Source organism: Puntigrus tetrazona, chromosome 3 (genome assembly GCF_018831695.1).
Source record: "Puntigrus tetrazona isolate hp1 chromosome 3, ASM1883169v1, whole genome shotgun sequence".
In the NCBI taxonomy this organism is placed as follows: Eukaryota; Metazoa; Chordata; class Actinopteri; order Cypriniformes; family Cyprinidae; genus Puntigrus; species Puntigrus tetrazona.
Window position 1 is genome coordinate 20,943,563 of NC_056701.1, and position 20,818 is coordinate 20,964,380.

Sequence of the window (20,818 nt, forward strand, 5' to 3'; positions counted from 1 at the left end):
CCGCTCTTGTCATTTATCTACTGTGTGCGTGAATTGGTTGGGGGGGGTGGGGCTAAACAAGCAGTGATGTAGAAGCAGGCGTTGATCTTCTTCTGCGGAGGTGGTGTATCCATCATGACATTAATTCATCGCATCACTATTACAGTAACACATTCCATGAGCTGTCATTATGCTGACTGCCTTCAATATAAGCTGTTTTTAGACTAACAACTAACTAAAGTTTTGAGTTCTGAAACTTACAGGAAGTTTTTATAGTAATGACCTCTCACTGAACATCTATTCCTCACAGTCTCATTTTCATTTGTGCGCTACCCTAAGGTCTATAGGGAGGTCCACACCACATCTGTAAAGATATCTCTGGGAAGACTTTTAGAGTGATGTTTGGCTTTTAGAACACAGTGGCTGGTCTATAACCAACGTGAGTGGAATTTTCATACTGTGGTGAGATCAAAGGCAAGATTAAGAGCAGTGTCCAGATCCTAAATGCTTCGTCCATGTTAATCAAGAGCACGTAAACGGCACCTTCAATTTTATTTCCTCCTTTTAGCTGAAGCTACTTGCGAATCAAACCAAATGTCTTGCAAAAGGGTTCAGATTTTCAGCACTGCTCAATCAGTCACGCATGTGGCTGCTCTGGAATAGTTCAGATGAGAACGAGAATGTTTTAGAAGGTCATGGAAACGTGAAGACCTCCTGTTGAGCCAGATCGAACCCTGTCACCACCAATTTTACAGCCATGAAAGATATGAACCATAACAATCTCTACTCGATTCTGGACTCTTGAAGAGTTCAACAGTAAAACAAAGGAATGTTGCTTGTGTATAAGTGCAACAGTTGGGTTCTATAGGTAAAAGTCATTTATTTATTTCCTCCATAGAGATATTTATTTAGCTTTCTATTAAAACTTACTGCATTCATGACTTAAAGTCAATAGCTTTACATTGCACCATCATTTGCAAAGCTTCATTGGATGAGTAATGTATTATTAATAGTTTTAAGTACCTCAAATTAAACCTAAAGTTGGTAATGTGATTAATCTCTGAACTGGTTCATTTCGGTTTTAATTATTATGAAGAAAATGAATAGTAAAAATACTTCCGTCACGAAGGCCTCTGAAAAAGCGGATGGCCATAGCTGTGCTCTAGTGGGAGCTGTAAAGAGTTTATGGGGGGTTGCCTTTGTATAAATTATGCATCCAATCAATAGAGAGAGGAAGAAAGATAAAAAAGACAAATAGTGCCTTTAGTGGATGAAAAAAGCTATATATCATATAACACCATCCAGACAGCCATTGGTCAATTTCACAGCTTCTACTAACAGTCTCATTAGGTTCGGTTCAATATCCCATTTGCATTTTAAATGACATAAATAGTGTGAATTCAGTTCGGATGTAACAGAAGCAGCCCCTTAGTTTGCATCTATGTCCAGTCTTTCAAAGATGATGTATGTGCTATTGTCTTTCTTTCTATTCTAGATCCATTGAGTCCTACCTATCCCGCTTCCACTAGTGATTCCAGCTCATTCGTCACTGATCCGAACCGTTTGTGGAGCCCCAACCCCGGAGGGGACGCCACCACGCCCAAACCCAGCTCCCCTCATTTCATTGGCAGAGGGCTGAACGAGAACCTGATTCCCATCTACTGCCCCATCCTTGCAGCGGTCGTAGTCGGTCTCCTGGCTTACATCATTTTCAAGAGGTGAGCAATAGAGAGGAAAAAAATAATTAAAGACGTAAGACCAGATTGAAATGATCGAGGACAGTAATATGTGGTGAATGATTCAGGCCTGGTCTTAATTTGTACTTATCCTGGATTTTTGCCGTGTTCGTCATTTTGACCCGGAGAGGATGTTCTTTTTCCTTAATGCTATCACATTGTGCTGAAATTTAGTGACTTTACTCACTTTATCTCCACTTGTTTTATTTTCATTTCTCTTTGGAATCTTTTGTTTTTATGTGAATTCTGACACAATTGTCCCCAAAATGCCTTTTCTATTAAAAATGAAGGTGTATGAGCTCAACGTACAAAATACAAAACCTGTTCTAAACAAGCTGACAAAAAGATTGATTGCATGATTTGGTGATAATAGAGCATAATGAGAACTTACAAGGCCCTTAAAGCCTTTATGTATAATGCATTCTAAAAGTATTTTTGTAATGCATCAATTATGCCTTGTAATGCACCTTTTAATGCATTGTACATTGTTTCTCATGAATAATTGTAACCACAGTAAATAAATTACAACTCTTAAATTCAGTTGTACTTATTTCCGACAAGATATCATGTATTACAATGCACATTATGAATAATTGTAATGCATTATACCCTTTAATAACCCTGTATAATGCATTATACATAAAGGCTTAATGTAATGTGTTTTGACTGAAAGCACTAAATCAGGTAGCACAATGGTTAAGTCATTTTTAGATTATTGTTTTAATAATACTTTTAATAATACTATTTTAATAATGACTTTGTGTTATTTATATTAACTTAATCACAACAAACTAAACTAAATAAAAATTAATTACATTGAGAAAAATGATCATAAAGACACATATTTATGCATACATATAATAAAAAAACTACTGTGCAAACATATGTTTGTTGTTGAAATGGCAAACTGCTGATGCTTTCCTCTCACTCATTACATTCATTTGTACTCTACATGTGCATCTGTGCCTTCCAGGTGGAACAGCTGCAAGCAGAATAAACAGGCAGCTAATAATCGCGAGGCCACAGCCAATCAGACACCATCTCCAGAGGGAGAGAAGCTGCACAGCGACAGCGGCATCTCAGTGGACAGCCAGAGCCTGCAGGAGCAGCAAGCGCAGACGCAGACGCAGGCGCAGGCCCACACACAGCTGCATGCAGCAGAGCAAATCGGTAAGATCACAAGAGAAACCAGTCTAAATAACGGAAAGTTAGTTTCAAACACATCGCCCTTAAATGCAAGCTATTAGTTGAGCCAATGTGGCTTTGTACTATGTATTTTACAAATGTGTGTATCTTTAGTATCTCTTTCCCCTCGTCTCATCTCTCCATTCGCTCTCATATCTTTTTTTACCTTCCACTATCTTATTCACTTGGCTTTTCCATGTAAGGCTCGGTGTGGATGACAGAGCTGACACGTTTATCATTCAGATCTTGAAAGGAACACACAAGTCGAGAACTGCATAGACATACACGCACAAACCCTGAAAATATACCCAAGACATACTTTCATACATTCCAGGGAAATCTCTAAATCAGTTGTGTACTGTTCAATAATATTTAAAAGAGCACGAGACGGGGGAGATTATAGTCCACTGGTTCTGACGCCATGGGGACGAGACAGGGAGGGATTACTGCTCAACAATAAAGTGGTCATGTTGATTCAACCTGCTGCAAAGCGCAGGGAAGGATGTTAAACATCTTCACCGGGGACAAATGGTCTCAGCTGGAACTGAACTTGGTTCTGTACAAAAAACACATTTCAAGTTTTTTTTTGCCACCAGTAGATCCTAAAAATAATACAATTATGAAAAAAATAGATAATAAAAATAGATAATAAAAACAAAACTTAAATAAAAGAAAATCCTGCAACATAAGAGCATAAAATGTCTAAAACAACATATGATGAGTTAATTTGCAAAAACAGATAACTGTTTCAAAACGTATGCTTTTTCATTGTGCATTCCAAATTTATCTTAATCAAACCATAGTTGGGTTATTTTGATTCATTTACAAAATAACTCTAGCTATATATATAGACTCTGGCCAGAGATGCCAAAGAGCCCTTTGAAGCTGCATTGACACTACAGTTTGGACCTTCAGCCCATTGATCTTCTTTTGAAGTCCACTATATGGAGAAAAATCCTGCAATGTTTTCCTTCAAAAAAAGTGCTTTTTGAAGAAAGAAAAAACACCATAGGGCTGAGTAAATTATTAGGAATTCTTTCATCCTGGAAGTGAACTAATCCTTTAACTGGTGCTTTTGAGGAAGAACTGATCGCTGGGTCTCATTCACTAAACATTACTAACCTTGTGCAGGCGGGAGCTCATTTAGAAGACTCCAAATTCATGAACAGAAGAACGAGTTTAAGAAAAAAGCTCATGTGCGTACACACATATTGTGAATTTGGCGGAAAGTTTTCATAAGAAGCTTGAATGTTTGAATACATACAAAAAAACGTACACAACTATTATTGAATGAGACCCACTGGTTTTTTCTTTGCGAATAAGGCCTGCATATATCACAGTACGGAGAAATAAAAGATCATAATAATGGCATCAGTATAGTCTGTTTACAAAAAGAAGTTAGTACAGAACAGTTTATTAAATATTAAAATGTCAATATCTAATGTTCCACACTACAGTGTGTGTGTGTGTGTGTCTGTGAGAAAGAGAGAGAGAGAGAGAGTACTGGCCTGAGTGAATCATTACAGATAAAAGCACCTTCTTAATGAATAAATAAATAGCAGCATTTTCATTTTCATTTATTGAAAATGGCTCTTTGAGCCAAGGGCATTATGTTAACCTGACATACATATATTAGCTTCGAAAGAAAGAAAGAAAGAAAGAAAGAAAGAAAGAAAGAAAGAAAGAAAGAAAGAAAGAAAGAAAAAGAAAAAATCAAGAAGGACATCAGCACAGGCATTTATGAAAGAAGTTATCAGACTACTGAGTTCAAACCTGATTTAGACGAGAGAGAAAAAGACAGTCTTGAGTTTTGGAGATGAGACTTATCACGTTCTTGAGAGGGTGCAGCAGTGCATCATGGGAGCTGGGTGGTGAATAGTGATGGGTTCGGGAGGGGAGGAGATGCAACCTTTGCAAAGAAAGAAGAAAACAAAAACAAGAGTGTCAGGAATGTGAAGCAGACCCTAGAAACAACACCATCACACAGGCCAGGATGCAACAAAACACAGCCAGGTCACATTTGCACATTGCATCAAGACAATAATAATGTGTGAAATCACATTTAACCATGTTCTCCCAAAGTTCTCAATATTGTGTCAAAGCTGACACTACTTTTAAGATTTATTACATGCAATTAATCTCATCCAAAATAAAAGTTTTTGTTTAGATAATACATGTGTAAATACTGTGTGTATTTATTATGTATAAAGACACACACATCCATTAATAAAAAAAAAAATACATGTATACATTTACATTCATATAATTAAATTTCTACATACTTAAATCTACATACATCTAATATAGAAACATATATTTTATATATACGTGTGTATGTATATGTACATCATGAATATGCACTGTACACACACACTAAAATCAGCATATTGAAAATACAGTAAATCAAACAGAGACATGTATAAGTATTTTTCTCTCACACACAGCAATGAAAATTATGTGTTTAAACTATCGATTTGCCTCAAAAGGCTAATTCTGTCATCATTTACTCACAATCATATATTCTTCAGTAATATTAAGTTTTTTTTTATATAATGGTAAGTCAGTCATAACCAAAACAGTTTGGAACGAAACGAGGGTAAATAAATAGATTTTCATTTTCATTTCATTTTTCATTTTGGAGTCAAGGCCTTAAGATGTTCCCGATAAATTTTTCACACAGATTCACACACCTTTTAGTTCATCTCTGTGTAATTTATCTTCTCATCAACATTTGTTTGCTCTCTTTCACTTCACTGTCTGCTTTGAGTCCCTCGGGATCACAGTGGCAAATTCTGTCAGTCAAACACACACACACAAATTCACAGATGCATTCACACACATAATGCAACAATATCAGCCAGAACACGTGTGATTTTTCCATCAGGCTTTTCTGGCAACCCCAGTTTCTCAGACATGGCTACTGTTAACACACGGGCACCAGTTGTAAACAAATTAGTGGCAAGTGTCTCTCTGTCTAAAGCTTCAGTCCTCAATCTCCACACTTTTAGGGTTCAATTTGACGTTTGAATCTTCCATCACAGCATCCGTCTCCTTAAACAGTACATATATTTTTATTTCATCATTTTGAAAGATGTTTGTCCACTTTTTTGAATACAATTAACTATGGTGTTTAAAATTGACAAATGTCTCTATATGCCTCTCTAATAACGTCAGTGTCGGTTTCATCTCACATTGCCAGACTTTTGCCTAATTGCATCTCATTTTGGCCAAGATCACAAGTAAACAATAAATTTTAGTTTTTACATGTCATTTATGGATAGGTTTATCTAAAATAGGAAATGAAATAGAATTGAAGCTGCAGCGGGGGGGTTTTCTGTCTAGTTTTGTGTGCAAAATACTTTAGATGGTCAGTGAGCACAGGCGGTCTGTTTAAGGCTAGAAAAATATGAACTGACCAGACAGTCTGACAGTAAGACTGGCTCATTAGGAGCTGTTGTATGACAAATAGCAGGACGACTTTAGACCTACCGGTGCGTCAGTGCCTGCGTTTTTTGATCTACCAACAAGCTGCTAATAAGCATCAGCTACAAATGTTTGCCGCTGCTTCTACGGAATCATTAAAAGGTTTAGACAACCCACATGGTGTGTTCAGAAATGTGTGCAGATGTATTTTTTTAGCTAATAGGGCGAGCTTGTTAAAGCACCCAAGAGGCCAGTGAATGTGCTGCAGAATCAGCAGTTCCTGTCTGTACATATCTCTTCATTTTAGTCTTAGTTAGAGTCACTGGTCTCTGTTGTCTGTTGCTGTCAATTAGAAGTGACAAATAATTTGATTAGCTGGTGTAAATGTGCTTTTCCAGTAGTTCAGGAGGAGTTACCAAAAGAGCGTCATCAGTTAGTGTTAGTATGCCAGTATTTTTTTTCTCCCTTCCTCTCTGTCACTCTCTAGCAGCTCTTACTTATCCAAGCTTTCACTAGACTCTGGGGAACGAACGAATGGATGAGTGGATATCAGAGGAGATGGATGAAGGTGAAAGGGTATTTAATTTTTAAAGGAATTCAGTCCTCTTCAGTTTGGGCACTTGTGATCGCATGGATCCACTCTTTGCTCAACATGAAGATCAGTCACGCCATCTGCCAAGGTCTGAGCCGCTAATCGAGAGAGTCGGGACAATTCCCGGCGGGTTGTGCGTCATTTGAGCTGGTCGAAGGCTGGCAATACGGCATGAAACATAGCAAATTTCAGGCATTCTGTTTTCTTTTTGATATTACGCTATGCTCTTTTTCTTTTCTATATATACCTTTCTGATTCATTCTCATCCATCCAAATGCCCCATTTTCTCTTCTGTCAGTGCAGGTTTAACACTGACATTTGGAGATTTTGCCTACCTGTATGACTTACATTCTTCTGTGAAATACTAAAATATTTCAGTTACAGATTTGGAATGACACAAAGGTGAACTGTCCTTTTAAAAGCACGTGTCCCTCACATCTCTCACTATTCACATTCGATACAGTTTAAGAATTTTCTATCCGTGGGAGTTTGAGTCAAAATCTCAAACAGTCTGTTACTTATTATGTGCCTTTTCATATAATGTGTAAAACTTAGTCTAACTATGTTTAACTATGACAGAAGAAGCCACATTGAAATACTATGCTGACTGTTTGCCTACGCACATTTTCTCACACTTGCTCTTGAGCACAACGTTTGGTCAGAACTACCCTCGATGGGCCGAGAGAATGCGATTTCAAAATACTGCATTCCCCCACTGAGGACACTGAAAATGTAGGACGCCCCTCATGGGACAAAAGACTGTAGCATTTCCAGGTTTGACAGAAAGTGTGAATACAATATGATATACAACCTCCAGTTTGATTGACAATTTGTCTTAAATCAACATTTAAATCAAAATTTGTTTTTATTGAGCACTAGCTAGCGTAACTTTTTTTTTTTTTACCTTTTTACATTTTTTTGTAAATAGTGTACATATGCAGTTTACTTTATATATCTAATTGTCTTCTAATTAAACAGAAGACTTTGTCGTTCCAGTGGGTGGTTTTGGCTACATTTTTCTCCATAGACTGCTATGATGTCATATACAAGATGAGAAAAAGGTGTTTTTTTAATTTGGTATCAGACAAATGGCACAGCTCTGAATTGCTCCAGACACAAAGCGGTACCTCAGAACTAAAAGCCTTCTTGCAGCATTCCGGAACTGTTTCCATGGCATCCCACAATTGACAACAGATTGAAGGGTTAGTGGGAAAATGAGGCATTTGTGTCTCAGGCTGAATGTAGTAGTGATTGCAGTTAAATGGTTAGGGCAGGCAGAGGGGAACGGGATGCTCAGAGCTCCAGGGGGACTGCTCGCTGCTCGCTGATCTCCTCAACTCTGCTAAAAACAGAACCTGCAAGTTATGTAGTGAGAAAAAGTTTTCAGTACTTCGTTTTGACATGAGGTAATGCTCTTATATAAGGGAATAATATTAATAAGTTAATCATATTTCACTGTAAAGGTTTATTTAGTTGACACCAACAATATTTAAAGGGTAATATTCATGCACAGATAATGTTTTATTGTCATCTATATTCATAACTAAAGTTGTGCGATCCATGACTAGTCAACACAGATGTCAAACATTGTTAGAATAAATTGGAAGCGCCCATAGAGTAATATTCTGTTATATTCAATGTTCACTTTTAAAAAGATTACTGTGATATTGCTTTAAGTTATTCATTAGTCAAAGAAGCTTCAAACCACGGTTTTGAAAATGATCTACACTAGTAAAAAAAATAAAAAATAAATAAATTGCTTACTACTTCTAATCTTACTACCTTCCCATCTGACTTCTGAAGGAGCATGTGATGCTGAAGACTGCAGTAATGATGATGAAAATTCAAACAATAAAGTACAAATCAAAATATATTAATATAGAACGGAGTTTTTTAAATTTCAATAAAAATGAACAATATTACTGTTGTATAAAAAACAAACAAACAAATGAATAAACAAACACGTTTTTCAAATTAATTCATTGAATTAACCAAAGAATTCGCTAAAATGATTTGTCAAAGACAAAGAAAAAAATGATTAAAATGACTACATAACATATAAGTAAATAATGAATTATAGTCTCTGACTGCTTGAAGTATTTAACCATGAACCACTAACATTTTCTTTCTCTTTATTCCTTTAGTGGTGAGAGTGGATGGAGGGGCTCAGCCTGACTCCCCCCCACCTCAGGCCTAACCAGTGAGGAAGAGGGTGCTATGTTATCAAAATAACAATAAAGAGAGGATGAGAGGTTGGAGTGAAGGAAACAAGGAAGCAGATAGAGGAGAAAGGAGGAGCGAAGCCATGATGGCCATCCAGCAAGGGACGCAGAGACAAGATCTTTGATTCTTTTGAACCCAGCACGGATGATTTGTTGATGAGCTGGTTCAACAGCACCAATGGATCCACATCAACGATCAGACTCACTGGCTTTAAACAGCTACTTCTAAATAAACAAAAGCCTATTAAGAAAGTTCACCATAATGTATACTGAAACCCACCACAAACTCTGATGAATGTTTAGCATATACTGGGTTTCTCAGATGTATAATTGGCCCTTGTGACACAAACTCTGGACATCCCGGGCTTCACAAGAGGACGCCAAGAGACACATTCACTGGCTTCACGGATATCGCGCAATTTAGCAGCCACACCATGGTTCCTCCTCCTGGAGCCTTCTGCCTGATCTAATAAGGATTTCGTTTTTGCCTTATCTTTGAAGTATTAATAGATTTTGTCTATAACATCAAGGCCCTTTATTCAATCAGAATTGTACACATTTTCAGGTGTGTGTTAAAACTTTGGGGGTTGTATGCAGTTAAAGCAGAACTACCAGTCTCCGTCTGCTTTCAAAGCAGCTGATCGCAGGTCAGCATTTATGGGCAACAACTCACGACTGTGACATTTTCTGACCTTTAATAATGTAATGACTCAGATCTATACTTAGCTCGCCTTCCTTTTTCTCTCTTTCACAACCTTTTTTCTCTATAAAACACACACATAGCGTGTCATATTCCCTGCCTTCCTCTAGTTACTGCAGCTTAGGTTTCATGCCTAGATCTTCTCGCCTTACCTCTTCAGAAATCTGAGTCACAGTGCAAAGAGAAACCAGGATTCAAAGAGCTACACAACTATTTTCATGCCATCATGCACTCCTAGAAGTAACCACCATGTTTATGTCCTACCATTAATTCAGGTTTGTTAGGGATTTGGTTCAAATTCAATTTAGCAGCACATGTTTGGTAATGACCCAGTAATGATTCTTTGAGTACTTCTGAGCAAACCTTATCGACCACCTCAATAATTCGTCTTAACTATTTAGTAAACACAAATTATACTATTTTGCTAATATTAAGATACTTCAGAACTTCAAATGTTGTCATATGAATAACCAATAACTACACTAACTTAAGTCTCACAAGCCTTAAACTAAAAAAAATTAAAAAGACTCTACAATCAATGATTTTTACTGTAGCTCTTGATGAATCATCTGTCTCGGTTTTCTTCATCTTTTATTGCCCCATTTGCTCTTTCTTTCTTTCTCATTCTTTGTCTTGGTTACATGATTCATTCCATGAATGCTGATGCAGATTTAGATGCTATAATGTGGTTTGAATTACTCAACCATCTCAGCAGTCATGAGCTTGAGAGCTGGTTTAAGGATGCTTCACTGACCTGGACAAAGAGGCAATAAAATGTTCCTTAACATTATTATATAAGCTTTAAGGTAAATCGAAAAGGTTTAACCTAACAAACGAGTTAACAAAAAACAGAACAACTAAAAATAGTCTTTGCTTCCTGTTTTCTATCCATCCAATAAATATTGCATCCATAAATAGACATTAGGAACTTGACACAGATATTCCATAGCGTAGCCACACACGCAATATATAATGGACTGTCTTTCGTTGCATTTCTAATGCCCTCACTGTCAGGCTATGGAATAAACATGAAAGGCATTAGTGAGACATTCCTGTCAGGCAGGTCGTAATTAGCCCTGAAGCTTTTCGTTTTTCTTCCCCACAGTCAGTACACTCTCCCGGGGATCCACACTGCTCAGATTCACTTCCCTGGAGCTATGCCTCTCCATTCTGGGACTCAGCATCCAACTTTTCTGCTCTCAGCTCCACTAATATTCCCACACTCTTAAAAATAATGTCTTCCAAAAGATGTTTCACAGTAATGCAACTGAAGAATGATTTTGGCTTCCCCAAAGAACCTTTTAGTGTTACGAAAACTCTAAATAAAAAAAAAAACCTTTCCCCCTTAAAAGACTTTTAAAAGAACATTTTGTGCAATTAAAAGGTTCCATAAAAGGTAAAGGTTCTTAATGGAACCATTAAAAAAAACTTTATTTTTAAGAGTGTACATCTGCAGGAAATCACACTTTGACACAACAAGACCATGCAAATACATCTTAAGGTATATCTTAATTTCTTAAGGTTGCTATTTTTTGCAACATCGCCAGTTTAACTGGTTCACCCGCCAGCTTTGTTCAAGCCAGCTTGATCTCCTTAAGCTGGTAGCTGTTTCTTTGTGGTTTTCTGACTACCATCTTCAAAAAAACAACCAGCTTAAGCTGTATTTTCCAGTATGGCCATTATTCCTGTACTCAATGCAAGTTACTGACTGGTCATTAGACTCTAATTCAGTTCCTACTTGAAGTCATGCATTACCTTAAAGTTTGATATATGAGTCGGTGGAACATCGCTGCCTCCTGCCTCCTTTTTTTGGCAGGCAGGTTGTTGGCTCCATCAGCTTTTATATGGCTTTAGTAGCGTGCATCTCCCCTGGAGCTGTGCTTTCCATTAAATCAGGCAGCGAAGCATATCATTGGCTTCTGGAGTTGCTGGCATGCTAGTGTTTAATGCACATCATAGGTTGAACGTTCACTCGTGGGGCACTTCGCTGATGTTTGTTCTGATATTAGCCTACTTGAGAGAACCTGATGAGATCAAGATAAGATCTCTGTCTGTCTGCGGGAAAGCGCTGAGAACAGACTCGCTTGTGTTTATCCCAGGCTTTGATTCTTAACACAGAGCAGAGAAGTTGGCAGACATCAAATAGAGAGAGTTGGGATGACAATACAATAGAATTCTGAGTGATTGACGCTTCTCAGGGGGTGGTGATTTGAGTATAATATATCGAAAACGTGGCTATATTTTCATAAAATGATAAATTGATTGGTTGTCCTAATGTGTTCTGAGAATATAAGTGTAAGGGAAGGCAATTTACCATGTGTTTCACATATAAACCAGACGCCCTGTGCTTGGCATCTACAAGGAGCCTATGCATCAATCAATCAGTAAGCTTCTAAAACAATTGAAGTTAACAGGTGGATGGAGTCTTGAATCGGTTCCCTGGAATGTGCCAAAGTTGCCATACATAAAACACCTTCACATTAAAATGTCCATTTAAATGGTTATAAATACACTTGTCAGCCAGAAAGTGTATCAGATGAAAAGAAAACTTGTTTGCAATATATTCACATACTAAAAAAACTCCACCATTGTCTCTCCATCTTTCATCACTTCTACTTCAGTAATTCTTAATTTTTTTTATAAACAGATTTTTTTTTTTTTAAATTTCAAATAGATTTATTCTTTGAGAACAGTATTTTATAGAGACAGTTTACTTTCGTAGCACTTAAAACTGATTGAATTTGAACACTCAAAGAGTGTCCATCACCAGAAAGTGCCTGTGGATTTTGTCAGGTGTCTTTGAGCAGTGTTCAAAAAGTTTCATTTCATGTCAAATGTTTATGTTATCTATTTTGCCTGTGTGTTCTGTGTTAAGTGTATGTGATAGATTTTTTTGCCTTTGTTTTTAATCTTGTTAATCTTTAGTTATAATAATATGTTGATGAGGATTTCAAAATAATATGTCATTATCCAGGTAAATAGTTCCAGGTGAATTATGTATTATTCTGTTTCTGAAAAATACCTACACTGTAAAAAAAAAAAAAAAGAAAGAAAAAAACCTCCTTCTTATTTAGGATTTTGTGTTGTTTACAGGCAAAACATCTAAAGATCATTGCTTGAAAAACAAAACATTTTCAGAGAATTTATGCTGAATGACGTGTCTTACATAATTTGCATATATATATATATATATATATATATATATATATATATATATATATATATATATATATATATATATATATGCTTTTTCTTGTTTTAAGCATAAACCACATAGTAAATAAATATATTCTCTGAAAACGGTTTTATTTTGCTTTAAGAAATGCTTACATATTTGGAATGCTTACTCTATTGGAAAAGAAGACAAAAAGACTGATTAAGAATTAAGTTATTTTTGTTTTGCTTCTTTTTTTTTGCAGTGTAAAAAGACACATACCTTATGAGTTATGTCCATCCCATTGTGAGAATATATAATACACCCTCCCAAAAAACTGAAAGTATCATATAAATGTCGCTGATAATTCACATCAGACCACTCTATGCATTTAACTCACAGTGCAACCTGATTTACAAGTCTTTTATCTCTTTACCCATAAGCCTAAAATTGGCAACATTTGATACATTTTGTGTTTTACAGATATGTTGATATAAAAAGGGATTGTACATTAAATATTAATTCAAATAAAGACTATATCACATTTAAGAGACTCGACTTAGGACATTAGGAAGAACCTCCACATGATGCTTTATAAAATCAATTCCCCTGTTCGGCCTGCAATAGAGCTGAATGTTCTCTGTACGTAATCCATGCTGTACACTGCATTGTGTAAACTGTTTCCTGGAGTTGTTATGACAGTACACTTATGTAAACAAGAAATGAAAGCATTAGAATTCTATTAAATAAAAACCAAATATGACTGCTACGACACAGTCTATTTCCATTATTAGATGTGATTTTCCCAACATACAGGATTTTAACACCTGGCAAGATTGACAAGATTTTATGCCAATATCATATCATGGCTTATATAAAACATCAAACATCTAAATGCTAATGACTTCAGTGTGGTCACACTAGTGAGTGAGTCTGACCCTTATTACTCAGATTGTTCTGACCAATGATTGATGTTGTCTGAAGGAAAAAAAATACCCATAATTAAATTTTTAGACACCCTGTTTTGATTTGTCATGTGAATACCCTGGGAAACATGAATCAGGCACCAAACTCGTGATCCATGGTTGAATTTATTCAGTGGTTGAACCTCTACATGGCCCTTAGAGGCTTCATAACTAATATTAGCCCCAAATCCAGACCTCGCCAATACACATGAACCAAAACAAAGCCCTTAAGATCTGCACCCCAGTAACAACATGGGCCAAGCATCAGATTCCTTCTGTAAAACTATGTGAAATTTGCTTTGCTGAGAATTCAAGCAGGCATAATACAACTTTATTGGTCTTTTAGCAGCGTGCACATTTGAACTTTATTCTTGCATTGTTCTTTCAGCGTGAAGGCAACAAATAAATCGACAGAAACAATTCCAGATGTAATATTATTAAATAATTCAACAGTCTTTCACTTTTCTAAAAAGACATTTGCCAAAAAGTTGGCCATGTCACTTCATCTCTATGGGAAGTGAGAACTTTTTTAAATTCTGTCAAAAAAAGTTTGAAAGTGACAGAAGAGCATAGACCACAAAATATGTTTGGACCAAATGTTTGCCAAACCACAGCACAAAGCACACCCATGTGCTTTATTAGAAACAGCCTTTCAGTCACTGCAATTTTAACGCTGTTTGCATTTACGCAGAAACCCGAGCAAAGCACAGTTTTAATACAAAAATAAATAAATAAATATCTGTCCTGCACTTTCGCATAAATTGTGGGTACGACACACAAAAATTTTTCACAGATTATTTATAATAGTATTAGACTTAGTATTTAGTTTTAGTATTTATAATTAGTATAAGACTATTATTGTTTTTTTTTATAATAATAAAAATATTATATATAATCTACATTATATAGATTTACAAATAAATAGAATCAGATGGTCAAATAAAAGTAATGTGTTTGTGCATATAATACGTATTTATTTGTACACACAAACACAGTCAATATACTTAATGAGTGCTTCAAACCATTTATTTGATAAAAAACAAATAGCCTAATTAATAAATAAATGTGTATACAAATATTTTTTTGTACAGTACATTATTAAGCATACATGATTTATTCTTGTCTACAAACCAAATTTGAAGTAAAAGCCTTTTCCAAAAGGTTTGTGAGAAAAAAATGCAGTCAAGTGTGTTCAAACTCATGACTGTTGGTGTATGTTAGCATTTAGACACGCTCATACACCACCTACACAGCCACATAACCACTGTGCGTGAAAACCGCTTCAGAGAACAATGCTTGCACAAGAACCAGCGCTTTACAAAGCCTGTACATCAGAGCCTTTACCCACTGATGCTTGTCAGCAGACTCGTAGACATTGATGAGCAGCAGGGTGTAAGAGATAAGCTCCACTGTCACTGCCTTCACTTTCAATTAGATTAGCCAGACAAACCAACTACCACAGCAAAACGTAGTCACTAATCGAATAATTCGTCCCTTTTTTGTCCTTAACCCTCATATACTTAAGAAGGAAGGGCCATGAGTCAGCTAAAACTTGAGATTAAAAGATTAAAAGCTGTCATAAAAGGGGGCATTAATGATGCTGAGTTATATTCATTTTGACAAAGCAAAGACTTGCAAAGTGAATAATGACGTCACTGAATCTGTGCATAGAAACCCAGACAAACTACTGCCATTATCAGTTAGAGGAAGACAAAGAGAGACAGAGACAGACAGAGGTGGAGATATGCAGAGAAGCAGAAAACACACGAGTAGAAGGTGAATAAAAATATGGTAATCTCTTAACTGTAGACATTCTCTTAACTGTAAGTATTTTTACTAGTAAAAGTGCATGTCAGCTATCAGTCAATAAGGTATTAGACTGTCTGTTTAAAATCTGCTAGCACTTTAAATGGTACCCTAAAAGAAATTCTATGCTATATGTAACTTTGTAACCCTTTAACCCCAATCCTACACCGACAGTTCACTTACAGAATAAAAACTTCCTGAAACCTCCGTCTTCCAAAATGTTCAAGACTTTCTTTCTTCAGTCAAAAGAAATTATATTTTTAGAGGAAAACATTCCAGGTTTTCTCCATACAATGGACTTTAATGGCTGCCAGTGAGTTGAAGCATTTGTGTATTCATTTATACTTTATTTTAAGAAAATTACTGACCATTTTGCTAGATAAGACACTTATGTGTAGAACCTCAGATGTGTAGAACCGTCTGAAGCTGCTCTGAAACAGATTTGGACCTTCATCCCATTTGCTCCCACTGAAGTTCTAGAAAATCCTGGAAAAAAATCTTGGAATTTCCTCAAAACATTAAATTTTTTGGACTGAAGAAAGAAGGAAATAAATAAATAAAGACACAAGCATCTTGGATGACGTGTTCTGGAAATGTTTATTCTAGAAGTCAACTGCTTTGTTCTGTATGACCATATTCTTGACCCCTCAATCCTCCCCACACCAACCTCACTACTGTAACTATTAATAAACAGCAAATTAGGAGTTTGAGGAAAAATTCTTAGTTGATAGTGAATTCCTTAATCTAAAATGTTATTAAATGTCTAAAGTGGTCTATAGAAATAAAGTGTAATCATAGGGAATACACAGATTTGTAAATGATTAGCTTTTCTGTCAATCCAGTCACAAGAATGAGCTCTGTGATGTCTTAGTTCTAACAATTCAATTCTAACTGTAAAGAGGTAAGGTATCAACAAATTAGAAGCTGAAAATTCAGATTTGGCATCACAAAAAATAATGCTATAGAAAACAGCTTTTTGAAATTTTAATAATATTTCACAATATTACTGTTTGTACAGCTTTTAAAATTTTATTTATTATTGAAGAAAATGTTTTGATATGTAAAGATGGCACAGTTTTTAGTTTTTAGGCTCTTTTTTTTCTCATCCAAATTGGAATATCAGAAGTTCTTTGGGATGGGGAAAGACATCGAGCTCACCACAGCCATTAACACATCTACAAATCAATACCTTCCATCACACACACACACACACACACACACACACATGTAGACCCCACACCACATACCACCTGCTGCCCCTCAAGAGCAATGAGGCAGGACCACCAACGGAAGAAAGGAGAGTGGAATATGAGACAGAATTAGGACAGAGTGAGAGAGTGACAAAAAGAGAAATATGGAGGGACGCTCAGATATAAATACAGTAGAAAGCGCATTACTTTTCCTCCTTAACACACTCGTGCTTAGTATTAGCAGACACGAAACCCTGCATGCTAACACAGTCTTTGCCCACCCACGCTCAATGACCCCACACACACACACACACACACACACACACACACAGCGGGTTATTACTCTGTCAGTGTCTCAATCAGAGCATTCTATTGGCACAGTTTAAACAGCGACTGCCGTGACATGAGTCCACCATCTGTTCATGTGGAAGCAACACCCAGCAAATGATGAGCACACACAAACACATACTGTCCCTCTGGTTCTCTTCCTGTCTGAACAGAAACTGAGGAACCTGGGAAATACTTTAATGTAATAGCAGTACATGAATAGTCATGAACTAATACCTAAATTAAAGATTAAAAGAATGATGTACTAACATATCTATGACATGAGTCATATGTATTCATCTCTGAAAACTTACTGCAAAAGTGTTAATTAATGCATTAACTAACACTGATTAGTACATGCCTTAACTCATCATTAGTTATTAAAGTAGTCTTTAATTTTGAAATTAGTACACAATCATTTACATACTGTTATTGTATTATTGGAGTAATATTGGAATGAGTGTGTTCATGAGTGTGGATCGACTAGATCTATAGTATAAAAACAGATCAGTCAGATCGATAAAGAAATATACTTAGATGTAGATGTATTTATAGATTTTTTTTCATACTTAACTAGCAACACAGGTCACAGGTTTGATTCCCTTTGGATAAAAATGATTGCCAAATCAATAAATGTAAATCCAGATATACAGATTTTTTTTCAGTAAAGGTGCATTCAATTGATCAAAACTGAGAGTAAAGACTTTCATATTGTTAATATATATTTCCATTATTTAAAAAAAGCTATTTTTAAAACCTTCTCCCTCGGTTTAAACTTCCGTTCCAGACTAAAATGTAAATCTAAGTCAATATAATAACTGTTTTTTGAGCAGCAAATCATCATGATTTCTGAAGGGTCATATGAAACTGAAGACTGGAGTAATGATGTTGGAAATTCATCTTTGGCATCACAGGAATACATTACACAAAATATATCAAAATAAAAGTTATTTCAATTTGTAATAATATTTCTCACTATTACTGTCTTACTGTTTTCTGATCCGATATATGCAGCCTTGCAAACACTTATGACTCTACCTGGTCAAAACCTGTATGAGTACAGTGTGTGTATATACTGTATATGTGTGTGTGTGTGTGTGTGTGTGTATGTGCTGCAGTATTGCTGTTGGCTATTGGCTACATGCCATATGAATACCAAACCACCATCAGCTTGAGAGTGAGTCACCATCCTGGTCCCCCTGTATGTGTTTGTGTGTGAGAGACTAACAGCAGATGGAGAAAAACTGCAGAGGCACTGCTTCCCAATTCTCCCCATTGATAGAGTCTGGACTTTGAGGACCTTTTCTGTATTACTCTCATTGTGTATTACCAGCCTTGCTTAAACCGTTCTATTCGGATGGAGTTAATCTAGGCATCATGCCTGCTGACATAATCAATATTTATATGAGATATGGAAATTTATTATTCATTTCATAACACTCTTAGTTATGCCTATCATTGGCTGCAGCTGTGTGAGGCTCACTGAAATAAAACAGAAGAAAATGGAAGGATGCAAATCATCTATTCTTAAGCTTTATTTGTTTGTTTGACTTTAAAGGGTTTAGGAATTCCATTCACTCCCATTTTGATGAATAGCTTTGGCTGGAGAAATGGAACAACAGATGTTGAATTCACCATCTCAATCAGGGACAGACAAACACACACACACACACACACACACACACACACACACACACACACACACAAAGAAACAGATAGAAAGATACTAACCCAGGCTCATTGGAAAAACGTGCCTATGGCAAAATTTATATTTTTGTTGCTACTCTTACAAAGCAAAATGTCCACTAAGAGTGTGTGTTAAGTTGTATCTGAAACAGATGAATGTGAATCTGGCAACGATTATTATGCTGGTTGTTGTACAAATAGTGGCAGTTCGGAAATGAAATGTCCTGCGAGTGGTGCTAGAAGCTCTATAGCGTTCAAAAAAAATTCTTTAAGTCTTTAAGCTCTTTTATTGGGATTTATGTATTATGGTATATTTATTTACGTTTACATTTATTAATTTATCCAAAGGACACTTTTATCCAAAGCGACTTACAATTGAGCAACACTACAAGTGATTCAATCAAAAAACAGGAAAGACATTTCAGACTTTAATTAGTACAAGCTAGGCAGGGAGAGATTAAAGAAAGAGAAAGCAAAGTTTCTGGATGGGGATGGGAAGATCATTTTACCAGCCTGGAACAGTGAATGAAAATGTTCTGCTCACCTGTAGATCTTGCGTTTCTGGGGGAATGTAGTGAGTGGAAGTCTGTACCCAAACATGGCATTATAAGTGCAATGCTGTACCAGGTGGGCTATCAATCAAGTTTACTACATCGGAAAAGCTGTACATCTGGTTATTTGGTGCACGTCAAAATGTATTAGTGTACAACTCATGGACTATGGTAAATGTTTTGAGGTCATACAGTAGCATAGTGGTGTCAAGTAACTGGGCAAAATTAAGTCTGTACTTAAGTTTAAGTTAGTAGAGAAAGTAGATATTGCATCACCCTTGACACACTCTAAATACCTAATGATGTGAAAAGTGTTAGCAATTGAGAGGCTTTAAAATGCACAGAATACTCAAGACATCTGTTAAAGTGACAGCAGTTTGAGTTAGAATTCTAAATTGTTGTCCTTTTGGTCGAAAATTGGTTTGGAAAATTGGTTTCTCTTTAATTGATCACAAAACCCTCTCAATATCTCCTGAGTGCTGGTGTTTTTTTTCTGAGTGCTCATATCAGATGCAGGAGCACAGGGAAAACAACCACAAACGCAGATGAAATTAAAATAATGGCGTACTTATGATGATGCACCTTCATTTAAATGTCCGCATTATTTATAGATGACATAAAAAAAAAAGAAGAAACATGAACAATAAACACAGAGTGCCCGTCTGATTCGTTCTCCTTAGAGTGAGGCCATGACCCTGTGAGTGCCATCGAAGTCTATTAAGTGCTTTCTAATTGCTGTGGGCTCAGCGTGTATTGTTTTATGAATAGTTAAAAAGGAGCTCCCTCAGGTCCTTGAGCTCTCACAGAAGACAAAAACATCTCCTTCAATGTGTATGACACAGGGCTCATACAAGAGCTATGACATTTACAAGTGCTATTAAACAAATTTCAGACTCTACGAGCCAGCATATTGAGCCCAAATTGGTGGCACTTCTAATGAGCCACAAGGACAGCTGAATATCAATAGGGTATTTGGAATAAAGTGAATTAGATAATTTAATAAATAAGAAGATCAGATTCAGAAAAAAGCATGATGGTGTGTTACAGTTTCATGCTAGTATTTGAATTGAATTTTTAATGTGTTTATATAACGGGACAGTGAAAAGAAACAGGAAATTATTAGGCAAAAAAAGGGGGAAATAGGAAAATATGACACAGGCCATGGCTCCAACACAACAATATGGTTCCAACATGTTATTCTTTGATTTACATATTTTTCTCAAAAATACAAACCAAAGTGTAACAGATGTCATCTCAGCTTTTCCTTGATCTTCTCTTTTTTTTGCCACAGTAAAGTTGCAG

The 20,818-nt window shown here is 36.2% G+C and overlaps 1 protein-coding gene across 1 annotated transcript in view; it reads left to right on the forward strand.

Moving 5' to 3' along the window:
* The window catches only part of LOC122337427 (tumor necrosis factor receptor superfamily member 16-like), a 32,488-nt gene extending 20,066 nt beyond the window's left edge, over positions 1–12,422 (forward strand). The window contains exons 4-6 of the mRNA XM_043233778.1: positions 1,475–1,697; positions 2,689–2,885; positions 9,060–12,422. Coding sequence (XP_043089713.1) covers positions 1,475–1,697; positions 2,689–2,885; positions 9,060–9,112 — 473 coding nt within the window. The 3' untranslated portion in view covers positions 9,113–12,422. The remainder of the gene's footprint in view (positions 1–1,474; positions 1,698–2,688; positions 2,886–9,059) is intronic.
* Positions 12,423–20,818: the final 8,396 nt, after the last annotated feature.